The 13,322-nt window shown below is 38.6% G+C and overlaps 1 protein-coding gene across 7 annotated transcripts in view; it reads left to right on the top strand.

Moving 5' to 3' along the window:
- The window catches only part of BCHE (butyrylcholinesterase), an 88,891-nt gene that overhangs the window by 71,520 nt on the left and 4,049 nt on the right, over window positions 1-13,322 (top strand). For 5 of the 7 annotated variants that reach the window (XM_042820987.1, XM_042820991.1, XM_042820989.1 and 2 more), the window contains one exon: window positions 9,528-9,694. In XM_042820987.1, the coding sequence (XP_042676921.1) occupies window positions 9,528-9,694 (167 nt within the window). Of the gene's footprint in view, window positions 1-9,527; window positions 9,695-11,014; window positions 11,094-13,322 lie in introns of all 7 variants that reach the window. The other 2 variants (XM_042820988.1, XM_042820990.1) reach the window with 2 other exon arrangements.

Here is a 13,322-nt window from a genome sequence, read left to right as displayed (position 1 = left end):
AACAATCGACAAAAAAACAGTTTAAGTCCTTTGGAATGAAAAAGTCTTAAGCCATAGTTTGACTTTCTTTTGTCTGTTCAAAAATGACTGAAATATGAACTGTGAATGTTCACACTAGAACCTCGAATCCTGGAGAAGGTGTGAAAGCATCCAAGTGAATTCTGTCCAGGAGGAGAGAAGCTTTTTCTGTAAATAGCTGCAGGTATTTCTCCAGCTGGGACCTGATCCAAAGCTTTCTGAAGTCAAATAACCTGCCCCATTTGTTTGGATTTGGATTAGCCTCTAACTTACTGAATCGCTTCAGAAAGTGTTGGACTGCGCTTCAAACATGAACCAAAATAACAAATCAGATGCAAGGTATGTTAAACAAAAACAATAAAGTACTTGTGGATATAGCACTGAGCTTTGCTGGAATATTTTCACAGTGCAGGAAACCTAAGTACAAAGGTTCCATCCAGCATGGACACAGGAGGTTCAAAATACACTGCTGGGGTCTGAAGGGCTAATTAACTTTGGCTTGGCTGACCTGGCTCATTATTAGTCCTGATACCAGAGCAGACTCCAATCCTGGAGCCAGAGATCTGAGGCACTGAGCTCTTAAATGCATTACAAGCATGCCCAAGTTGCTAAGACAGAACATCCTGCATCTAAATTTCTCAAATACTGTATTAATAGCCAATACCTTAAGACCTTCCTTGTTAATCTTTTATATGTAGCTGGAATTAATGAATAAGTACCAAGACATGCACAAGCAAGAATCGTTTCAGCTTGATAAACTCATCATGAATCAGTTTTCAGCAGAAAACAGACCAAAAAAGAAGCAACAGCTTGTTACTTCATTTCCTGAAGCTGATATTGTTTGTAATAACACATACCATGTTAAATTATAGTCTAAGACACTTAAACACACCACGGCTGTCACCAAGCTGGAATCTGGAAGGAATATCCTGAGCTTTATTTAGCCTGTGAAGACGTAAGAAAGCCTAGTTGCAAGGTCCTTCTCCAGTTTCTGTCAGTTAAAAAGTATGCCAGCTGGATCCTACACGTTTCTTCAAGGATCAACACAAGAAATAATGTTTATCTTCAATATAACTTGCAAAGCAGTTTCCTTTAGCAGGGACTCAGAGGCACTTTATGGTCATTAGGTAATGAACTCATGTTTGTAATCTGTGAGTGAGAACAACAAAAAATAATGAACTTTCCATCAACAACTGTTTAAGAAAAGTAATTTGGAGGATTCAACTCTGCAATCTCTCTCGTACTTGTAGTACTCAATCACATAAGCCCTCTCATTCAGTACAATGGAAATCCAAGTAAGGCTCAATGATCACAGGATCACAACCAATGACTTTGGTGTCCCATTAAGGAAATAGCAAACAATTTTCTTGCAAGAATCACATTCTCATTTAAAAAAAAGAAAAAAAAAGAAAAAAAAGAAAAAAAAAAAATCAGTGCTTTTAAACATGCTCAGTATTTATTTTCTAAACTCTAATATTCTTCTTAGTGCCAGAGGAGCACAGGCCAGATGTCTTGAGAATGCCAGTTCCATGAGGCTTCAGAGAAACTTAGTGTGTAAAACAGATAATTGTGAATGCTTTCAAATCACTCAGCAAACTGCAGGCTGACAATATCCCTGTCTGAGTTGTCACCTTTCACTATGGAAGTTTTTAGAGCTTGGTTATTATAAATGACACCACTCAGACTTTTCAGTTGATAGATTGGATAGTTGTTGTCTTTTCTACTAGTCTGAGAGGATAAAGACCTTAAGAGGATATTTAAAAATAAAATATTAAGCACGTCAGGACATGTGCACAGAGAATCCATCAGGATAGATAGGATGGCTAGTGATTAGCTCTTATCAAGGAATACCCTGGAAAGCTGTCTCAATTAAATAAAAAACAGCAAGGTAACTTGTTATGTGGTATTATGTACCAAGAGTACCAAGTGACATCAAAGCTAATATATGTTTTTGTGAATGTCAGCTTTCCAACTTGCTTATTTACGAGTGGCACTTCCCCTTGTCTTTGTTATTCTAAATGAGCCAATCCACAAACCTTAGGTAATACACAGGAAAATGTCTCTGTCATCTTGTCTTTGCTTTTGCAGTTTCTAACCACAGAAAGCCTCAAAGAGTATGTTTTAGTGTGAAATATTTGGCATACTATAGAGATTTTGCACAGGCAGTCCTTCAGATCCTTTCAGCATACAGTAAATGATAAGCTGACTTGGGAAAATGTTCTGAAAGTTAACAGTTTTTCTTATAGGTGGTAGAGATGCTTGTTGAACTTTTCCCTTACTGACTTCTCTAATGATAAGCTCCAGAACAGGTTTGTTGTCTCTGTTACAAGAACATGAAGTCTGCCCTCAGATAGAGGCTTTTGAGTCTTTCTCACCATGGCCTTCCCCAGTGTCTAGTTGAGAGTGAGTCATCTGAAACTAACAGCATGGTAGGAAGACACCAGCACAAATCCAAATTGTCTGGGAGCTGGAGAAGATTCAACAAATCTTTATGGTAGGATTTGTTTGGGAAATGTCTGTTAAACTCCCAATCGTATCTTGGGAGCAAAGCCATACACAAGCCCACACCGTCCCTGCAGGAACTGCAGCACCACCCAGAGCTGTGGTTAGCCTAGCAGGGGTTGCTTTGTGGCAAGAAGATGAATACAGGTATAAATATTATGCATCATGGCCTTTGGAAGTTACGTGAGATATCTGGAGATGTTTGCCTGACTAATGCTAGAAATACTCCTGGCTCTTTGGTTGCAAAGGCAGCCTGGAATGTGGGGTGCTCCTTCACCAGCAAACCACTCAAACCACTGCTCCTTGCCCAGATGGAGAAGAGAAAACAACAACGTGCTCTCTTCCAGGCTGAAAAAAAAAGAAAAAAAAAAAGATTCATTCATTTGGCTCAAATGCTAAGTGAAGTACTTAAAGATATTTGTTTGGGTGTTTTATTTAGTACCGTCATGATTAATGGAGATGTCCTACACAACAGAGCAATTACTAAATCAGTTAGGAAACTGAGATCTATTTTTAGGCTACAGATCTCATGGCCTTTCCTCAAAATGTGTGATACCCTCTGTGGGATTGCTTACTGATTGAGGCATGGGCAGGAGGGAGTCAGGCTTTGTGCTGCAGAAAGGGTAAAGCACTGCCATATCCTGTCCCTCTGAGGAGCAATGGGTTGGCCAGAGCTTTGGTGGGGACCTGTCAGATGACACTATTATTCATTAGCTCTTATCATCCTGTAATTTTTCATTTGTCTACATACAGCTTTATTAAAGTAAGTGGCTATGTTTACTCACGGCATCATTAGAATTTAGTCTGTGGTATCACTTCTGAGTTTGGCATCTCTTTTTCTGCCAGCACGACTCTGCCTCCCGCCTCTTATGGATATCAACAGTTGATCCTATAGCCCAGGTGATGTTTTCTCATCCTCTTATTCATTTTGCCTGCTCTGTGCTCTTAGTCTCTTTTACCTTCCTGAAAACACATTAGAAGAAAGCACAACCAAAGTTTATAACACAGAAAAAATATTTGTGTTCTGCATTTCTACAAGTGCAAACTCAAACTACAGTATTAATTGCATTCATTAGGTTTCACATTTTAGCAGGTATTGTTAGGTTTCACATCTGCACTGAGCTGCTGTAAGAGGAACCATAAGGGTGGAACCTATGCTGCTGCCCTGGCTGTGCTGCTGGGATGTACCTGGGGTACATCTGTGCAGGCTTCAGCAACTCCCGCAATGACAGTGCAGTTCTTATTTGATGCTGAAATTACTATTTCCATAATTCTTAAAGACTTTGTTATGCAACTGCAGAAAACATGCAAGAGACAGCATTACTGCTGCTGTTGCATTCCCAGGAAGCTGGGAGGCACTTCCCCCCTCCCTGTTATCCTGTGCCCATGGTAACACAGAGTAAAATGGCATCCCATGAAAAACAGCTGATTGCCAGCACTGCCTGATAGCTGCAAGGAACCATGAAAGCTAATAAAAATGATTCACATTCATTCTCTCCTCCCTTTAAACCAACTGTTTAAAAGAAAAGGGGGCAAAATTGAGAGTGAGCATCAACAGATACAACCCTGGTGAAGTCAATAAAGTTGCACCTATCAGGAGCAAGTCCCCGTTTAATTTCAATTCTTACTGCACAGGGAAAGAAGAGGGGGCAGCAGCATTATCATAACCTTTCATTAATCTCAGCAGGCGCCTCGTTCAGCTAACGAGACACATGCCAGTGTGGTGATAACCTGCAGAAGGCAGCGAGAAACAAATTGCCTTGCTGTGTGTTGTTTTGTTGACTGGTGCTGCTCTGATGAGAGCTGCAGAGGTAAGCTGTGTACAGAGGGGCCACCTTTCTACTGCTCTGCAGATCAGAGAGGAATGGGATATTCTCTTTAGGGTGAGCTGCAGGCAGTGAGCTTGCTGAGCTGCTTTCAGAGAGGGTCAGAGGAAAGCCAGCAGCTACTGAAGAGACAATTAAGAGCAATAACATGCTTCTCAGGGGAAATTAGTATGTGCTTCTTCTCGGGGAGCAGTATCTCTATGAGCAGCTGCAGCTAGGCAGAAAGCAGTGTGTGTTTGTGGCCTTCCAGGCAGGTCTGGCTGGAGCAAGGGGCTGCCTGGTGCTGGAGGCAGAGTTCTTTCAACCTGTGAATCTCTTAGCAAGTTTGGGTTTGTATAATTAATCTGTGTTAGACGGATGAAATAATGGATGAACTTGTTGCAGTTTTCTCTAGGGAAACAGGCAAGGTGCTGACTAGATCCTGTTATAAACAGAGCAGCTAAACAGGAATAGAATGAAGGTATGGGAACATCTGAACCAGCATGTGGTACAGCCTTTGCAACACTCTTTACAAAGGTAAATTGTGTCTAAGCTGTTTTCCAAGAGAACTATCACAGATTTTTCTTTGTGGATGACAAAGTATAGTGTAACAGTGCAAAAGAAGCTCTCTGTTAAATGGAGACACCACAGCAGAGTGAAAACTATTAAAAGTTCACTCACAAAAATAAAGTGAAATAGAAAAGTAAAGAAAAAAAATAAATCGATGATTAATTAATTTTTTTGTGAATTTGTTTGATAAACCATCAAATTAATTCTATAAATATTAATAAACATGCAGTGAGCTAGTGTTGTTTTCCAGGCTATATTGATCATATTAATGAGAATGGTAACATTGGCATTTTGATTATGATGAAAAGAACTGTGTTCAGGTTGTTGCATTTTCCATCTGAAACAAATTGGCCTTCTTTTTTTTCTGAAGTTTTGGAAGAAGAACACTAAATACACAGAAATGATCATAATATCACAGAATGGCTTTGGTTGGTTGGAAGGGATCTTAAAACCCACCCAGTTGCAACTGCTGCTGTGGTCTGACTGCCCAGAGCCCAGCCAGCACAACCTTGGACACCTCCAGTGAGTTATCTCATCTTAAGCCCTCTTCACTCCTCCTGTCAAATCTGGAATGCTTCCCATGAATGAGCCCTGAAGATAAAATTCTATTGACAACTATGGTTATGCAACGTTCAAAAAGGGAAAGTATGACCTGTGGAGCAGTAAATTTAAAAAATAAAACAAAACACAAAGAAAAGAAAAAAACAAAACAAAACAAAAAAAAAAACAAAAACCAGATTCCACAGATCAGAGGATTGCAGTGCAGCTTATGAACTTTAGTGGTAGCATATATACGTAAAGGTGGTGCATGAGAGCAGTTTTAGTAGAGATGAATTGTTAAAAACTGTTTTTCAACTTATTGAGTAAATGTTTGGCTGCCTTAAACACTTATCTTTACAAACTAAATGAGAAAACATCACTGAGCTGCTACCAATATTGAGCAGCCCAGCCTGAAACCTCATGGTATATGAGAAGCAAAAAAATAGAAGAAATATATAAATAAGTTCTGTGTATGCCATAGTGTAAGCACAAGTTTGGGTTCTTTTCTTCTTCTCTTACATTTCTTCTCTGGGAGCAGTTCAGATAATTGCACATCTTAATTGCCCTAAGACTCCTGCACAACGTTAAAAAGTGTATAGAAAATAAGCATATAGAAAATACGCTAAAATTATTCAGTGAAGAACCTTGCATTTTCTATGAACAAAAGGAAGATATTTCCTGGCTAGAGCTTAAGGATAAGGAATGTTTTTAGAATTCAATGAAGTTGATGCATGATAGAAATGTAGTCCAAGCCCTAATGGGCATCCTTTCAAATCCTTCTGGCAGCACAGAGGTAGCTAGGAGTGAAATGTAACGAAGAAGACACGAATGAATGGTATCAGAAGATGAAATAGCATCAAAACGTTAAGAGGTCTGAGAAGCTGATAAAGTCCACAGGATGGAGGTTTCCATAGAAATTCTGAGCATTGTTTCAGTAGCTTCAAGTTCTAATCTGTCAGCCAAGATCACCATCCAACCACAGATGGACGCAGGTAGGCCTGTATGGTGTTGTATGGGAACTGTTGAGTCATGGCCTGAACTGCTGATTGAACACCTGGGGAATGGACCCAGTCAGCCCTGGGAGCACAGGTGAAGGCAATTCATCTGTGTGACTGGAAAGGGTGGAGCTCGGTTGCAGCTCTCTTAGACCTCATTGAAGGGCTGACTGCCAGTATGGAAGGATCTCTTTTTGAAGATCCCTTCTTGAAGCTTTCCCCTTTGAACCTAGAATCTTCTGATATGGGTGAGCAAACTTTTTCCCTTCCTTTATTATCATTCTTCTATCATGGCAGTTTTTCCATCATTGCACCTTTGTTGTAATGCCTTTCCCATCATATTGATCTGTTCTATGGTTGCAAGCGTATTGGGTTCTTCTTTGTTTGGTAAGGATATTCTCACAAAACTTTTAATTTTTTATGTGGATATTATTAAAGTTGGAGCTTGGTCTGGACACTATGTGATTTTGTAGCTTTTTCTGTGCACTGCAATTCTTGTCATGAAGTTATTAGTAAGGAGGAATGAAATGTAATTGCAATAGGACAGTGAGGTCATACTCATAACTTGTTCTTACCAGTTAAGCATTGCACTCTTGTGATCTCTGTGTTTTACTTTAGCTTGGAACTGCTTTTTAACTTTGGAAATTTTCAGTAGTGAAGCTAAGATGGGAATTACTGGACATTACTGGAATTATGTGTCTTTGAACAGTAAGCATTCTGGAAATTAGAGAGTATGTAATGATCAGCACGCTCACATATTTCAAAATGCTGCACTCTTCTGACAGTTCTTTCAATAATTTTTAGTAAAATACATCTGTAGCCATTGTTTAATCCCCCCTACACCTGCAAATTATAACGCGGAGTGTCATGATTTATTTCACAGGATAAAAGCTGTTAAATGAATACTGACAGCACCATTAGAGTTCTGATCTTGAAATGAAGTGCAAGTCAACTCTGCTTAAGTTGTCGTTCTCTCGAGTCACAAATAAATGTGTGGTTAAAAGGGTGCCATAAGTTAATCAGGGCAAAATTAGTAAAGAAATATCAGTAAGGAAGTGAGCCAACCAGTAAATGGTTCATTGAACCTCTTAGTCTGTAAGAGTTTCTGTAAGTGGATGATACCAAGTACTACGAACTCTAGAATAAAGCAGAATGCTGAAATGGGGCAAACGTTTGACTCATTCTGCATGAACTAAGATGTGTCAGTACTATTTCAGTGGCTGAATCTTGTGCTTCGATAGCTCCCACCTGTACCCACTGCCTTGTTCCCATTAGTGGCAAGCAGTGCTCAAGCAGGCTCCATGCATGATGGAGTCCTCTCTGACCGCTGCCTTCTGGGAAGTCTTGGTGAAAAGTGAAGTAGAGAAAAGCAAATTAACGAAGCTTCTAGTTCTCCTTAATTTATCCTGCTGAGGATCATCAGCTACCATTGTTCTGCCCTAGAAACCATTCCTTGAAGTCGTCTTCTAGCAAAGAAAATGAGTCTTCTTGCTTGCACAGAAATAAGATACTTAATTTGTCTTCTAACCTCTTCAGAACTAATACAGATTTGTATTATAAACAGTTACAGATCATCCACTTTTTTTTCTAAAATATCATATTCATTCTCATTTGTTCTCTAATGCAATGTTTCACGTTCTGTTCTTTTTAAACACACTCAAATTTATTTTTTCTCTAGTCATACAGATCCATCCAATAGATACTACATGTTGCCCTTTTTGGAGGGGAAAGCTGGATCTGTCTGTCCTTTTGAATGTTAATGTTTGTCACTAGAGCCCTATGAATACCGTTGTATTATAAATATTTATCACAACTATTTTAATACTAGCAGCTGTGATCCTTTAATGTGCAGAGTCTGTGTTGTAAAGATCCAAATGCTCTGTAGCTCTTCCCAATTTCCCGAAGATTTGTAATTGTTCATATTTGGCACTCCTCTACTGGAGCTTAGCATAGCCCAAGGAGGAACTTGTTAATGAGAAATAATTCTTTTCTCTCCCACTATAACTTCAACGCAAAATTTAGACAATTTTGAACCTTTACTTGCAATTTTTTTTTTCTGAGCCATTTCATCCAGTCAGTTTGTCTATCTGAAATGGTCTACAATATTAAAACTAAAACATGAGTCATGAAACCTTCCAAACTAGCTTATTCTTTTAAGGCACTGGCAATAATATACAGCTTCTATGAGAATCTCCATATTCAATACACGTATCTTATGCATAGTAGTTAATCAAGTATTTTTTTAATCATAAAGTGTCTATACAAGGGTTGTCTGAAAGAAATGCCTTCTATTTTGTTATATTGGCCCTGTCAGTTGTTGGTGGAATGACAGTAATGGCTGAGCCTTTCCACCAGTCATAGGATCTTTGAATTGTTTGGATTGGAAGGGACATTTAAGATGATCTAGTTCCAACACCCTGCTATAGGCAGAGACACCTCCCTCTAGACCAGGTTGCTCAAAGTCCCATCCAGCCTGGCCTGGCTGATCTGTTACATCTTGTTCCCTTATGACAGATGGCAGCAGAGGGGCAATCTGACAAAATGGCATCAGACATGGAAGTGCATATAAAGCAAAAGTGTGGGGGGAAAAGTGATACCCGCTGACGTTTATTGACATCTGCTGACAAACCAGTGGATGTGAGCACAGTGAGGTGATGGTGAATGGTATGCAGTGGTGACATTAATAGTGGTCGCAGACTGTGACCAGTTGGTGCAGTTATGCAGTTATGCGCAGGCGCTGCAGGCGCTTGTTTATCACTGGCAAAAGTGCATTGCTAAGGCAGGTGTCTGTGTTGGAAAACAGAGTTTTGTAGCTGAGAATTTCATCTATCAAATAGTCTTATTTTGCTCTTTGTATCCATCGCAGTTTCCGTATAAATAAATAGGAGGCATTACTTTCAGAGTGGCCTGCATATAGTTTTACTTTTTAAAAATGAATTTCAATCAGGTTTTTTCAGTTGCTTAAAAAAATGTACTCCAGTAATTCAAAACTAACATAGTTAATAACTGTTGAGTGAAAACAACCAAGCAGAAAACCTTATGTGATATGATGAAATGAATCCTCATTCAAAATGAAATATTTCTCTTTATCATTTAGAAATCCAAATGGGACCCTGATTAATGGAACAAGATGGCCAGTCTTTACCAGTACTGAACAAAAATATTTGACATTAAATACTGATGCTTCGGAGGTACTTACAAAACTACGTGCTCAGCAGTGTCGCTTCTGGAATATTTTTTTTCCCAAAGTACTGGAAATGACAGGTAAAAATGCTTTTTAGATACTTTAATCTAAATTGTTTCATGCAAGGCTTGTTTGCTTGGTATTAATGTGATAATTCAATCTAAGCCTTCATGTTTCCATTTTGTAACTCTATTTCCATAAGATGTTCAGATGTTAGATAAAATTTCCGGAGCTGCAGTGATGGGCATCATACTCTATGGAAAAGAAAAGAATCACTGAACCTGGATCCTAAGCTAGCAGTGAGACAAGAATGTTGTTAAGTAGTGCTGCTTTGTCATATGTCTACATCTATCAGTCCCTGAAATACTGTAACAGAAATACTGCTTTTATATTTATGTTCCCTACACAATCTTGCACAGTTCTGACAAAGAAACATTTAGGTTTCTACTTGCAACCATGACGTAACACTTTGTAATGTAACAATTCTCTTTGCTGAAATAGTGTTTTGCATTCCCTATCTCCACTTATGCCCAAAAGAACTCATGGGACAGTACATTTCATATATATAAAGTATTTCTTCATCAACTGATGCTTCTTCCATCATTTCTTCTACTGAAACAGACAAGCAGGGTTACTTTATTATGATATAAGGTGGTAGAAAACAAGGTATAAGGAAATGCTGTGTCATTGCTGCAAGTTGTAGTTCAAGCTTAGTTCAGATAGACAAAGTAGGGTTGCATCAGTTAGGACATGAAGACAATCAAACTGAGTTATTTTGCAGACCTTGCACTGCTGAATGGTCAGTTTGACATGGATGTGCTTATCAAGGAACCAGATACTGATCCTTGCATAAGTTGTGCTACACCTTTGACATCTTCTCCATATGGCACTGCTGAGTCTGAGCAAGCAGGTTGCCGTGGCAGACCAAGGCAGGTTCACTGAGGCAGTTCTAGTTCCCACTGTCTTTGTGGTTAGGTATTTTGATCACGCAAAATGATCTGATGTGTTCAAAAATATGTATAAATAAACCTTGTGGTTTAGGGTTGAGAAAATTAAGAAGAAAAAAAAATAATAAAACTCACTAATGTAACACTCAGATAATTCTGACCTTTCTATCTCTAGAGTATTTTCTATGATTTTTGGAAGATTTCTTAAGGTCTCCCCCCTCGATTGGGATATGTAAGATTATATCTGAAGATGTGAGTTTAAGTTGGTAGGCAGATACACCAGACTTAGACATGTGTTATGTGGGTTCTCAATCCCAGCTTGACACAATTGCTACTCACATACACATGTGTAGGTAGCTCTATTGCAAAGGGCCAACTGCACACAGAGTACCCTCCCTTCACAGTCACCCAAAGATAAAGCAGGAGCATTCAGCATTTAATGTTTCATTCGAGGACAGAAGCACCGGGACAACCACCAGAATGTTTTCTGATGATGGCTTCTAAAAGAAACACACTGGAGGGACAATAAACAGTAAGTGACTCTTAAGAAGCTTTTAGAGCAATCATATGTTAATTATAAAAGCATCTCTGTAAGACTCTACCTCCTCAAATGATCTTTAACGCATCCTGAGCCCCAGCTATTTACATCTCTGTTTCCTCTAGATTATAGAAAGCTGCAGGTAGCCAAGATTTCCATTTACCTTTCATTACTATTTTAGTGTCCAATATATATAGTGCATACATTTCTGTTTCACTTGATATTATTGCATCATACATCATCTATAAGGAAGTCAAACTTCAAAGTGGCCATTGGAAATATATTGTATTAAGAAGTAAATACGTAGGCTCTGAAAAGATATTAACTAGAGACAGAGGGAAGTTCAACCTCTTGAGTAGTAATAACCAAAATCACTGTGTTTGCTATGAACCTCTCAAAAGCATCTGGACTCCATAAAACAATACTTAGAGTATTCAGGCTATAAAAGGTGTGATGACTTAGAAAAGTCACCATCAGAATTAGTTGCCTATTTCCATAGAACTATGTACTGCAGTCCTTATGCATGCAAAAAGTGGATTAGCCAAAACAAACCTCACTTGCAGGTGACAAAGAAAATTCCACTCTGTACCTATGACAGCCACCTGTGGACCTTTATAATCTTAATTCTTCCCAGCTCCAGCATTTTGCATACTGGATGTGAGAGGGAGAACAGTTCTTAAAATTATTCACCCTCAAGATAGGGCAACTTCCATTTGATGATAATAATAACCTGAAGTCCTGAAAAATATATATAAAAACAAAATACACTGTTTGATTAATTTTATTTATTTATTTTTTTTTTTTAAAGCATTGATATTCAAAGCATGTGACTAAAAAGCATTGAATACAGAGATACTGAGATAGGTATTCTCCTTTCTGGCATATTGTGTGGAAGCTATCACCATGAGAGATACAGCAGCATAAAGCTGTAGTGTTTACGATACTGATGAACCAAGAAGTTTTGCAGGTACCAGCATTTACGAGCTGTTCAGGAGGACAGGAAAAAAAAAAAAGAATTCCAGCTTGTCATCCCTTATTAATTATGCTGTGTCATAACAGCAGCTTGGCCTTTGTCTCAATCTTAATGTTAATACTACAAAAATAAATTCAAGATTAGCACTTTACTGGCACATGTAGCAGAGCAACAAATGATGTTATGGAGATAAATATAACTTTGCTATAATGCCATTGAATTGAGGGCTGTATGCCTATGTGGAAAGAAAAGAAATGCCAGCTGCCTGTGCTGACACTGCTGAAGAATCAAAACAACCTTTTTTTTCTTTCCTCTGTTAAATTGGGACCTTTCTGAGCATTAAGGTATGATTCATCGCCTCCTGAAATTTCTCCCATTCTCCTTGTAAACTTCTATGTGCTTTGCATTAGGCTAATTAGTATCTCTGTAGAGTCGGGCTATCTAGAAGATGGCATATAGCAAAATAATCTCACTGTATTATCAGCTCACTACCTGAGAATTGCAGCAACCAGTGATCTGAGCTGTAATTATCAGTCAAGTCGAATTCTCTAATCTTTTATCCTTTTTTTCGTCTTTTTTTTTTTCCTGCTTTCTAGCTGTCAGCTCATCCAAGTCATAGGTGGTTGTTTCAAAGAGATTGATGATGTTGGTGATAATGGGATGCATTGACTTGTGACTTCAAGTTGAATCTTATCGCTGAAAAAGCAAACAAACAGGAATCCAAGTTCTTACTTCAGTGTTTTCCTTTCTCCCTCTTGTCTTTTAGATTCATAATGGTGGCAAGTCCGAATTTCTCATTGTCTGTTTTCTCCAGCTGAACTGTCTCATAATTTATACTCTCAACCAATGACTTTTAATTGAAGCTGTGTGTATTATAAAGTTATTTCACTTTCCAATGTCTTTGGGCACAAACGCTTTCTGCACATTAAGACTTCAAACACATCTAAACCTGAATAATTAAAGTAAGAACAGGTTTTTTTTGAATTCGTAAATGGAATCTTTGCCTGGATAAACAAAACTGAAAACTAGAAGAAGATCAGAAATGAGGTTTAAGTTTTCTTTCTTCTAATAATGCCAGTGATGGTTCATGTCAGATGACCAATCCTTCTGACACAAGTGGAAAATCTGGCTCTGCAATCCTGGGTAATTCCTGAAATTAGAAATGTGCAGAGATGAGTTCCTAGGGTCAAGAAAGCCAAACTGTGTGTGTGTGTGTGTGTGTGTGTGTGTGTGTGTGTGTGTGTGTGTGT

The sequence above is a fragment of the Centrocercus urophasianus genome, unplaced genomic scaffold (assembly GCF_019232065.1).
Source record: "Centrocercus urophasianus isolate 14NV4802_14NV808 unplaced genomic scaffold, USGS_Curo_1.0 seq_19, whole genome shotgun sequence".
Lineage (NCBI taxonomy): Eukaryota > Metazoa > Chordata > Aves > Galliformes > Phasianidae > Centrocercus > Centrocercus urophasianus.
This window is presented reverse-complemented; position numbering and strand designations above follow the sequence as displayed.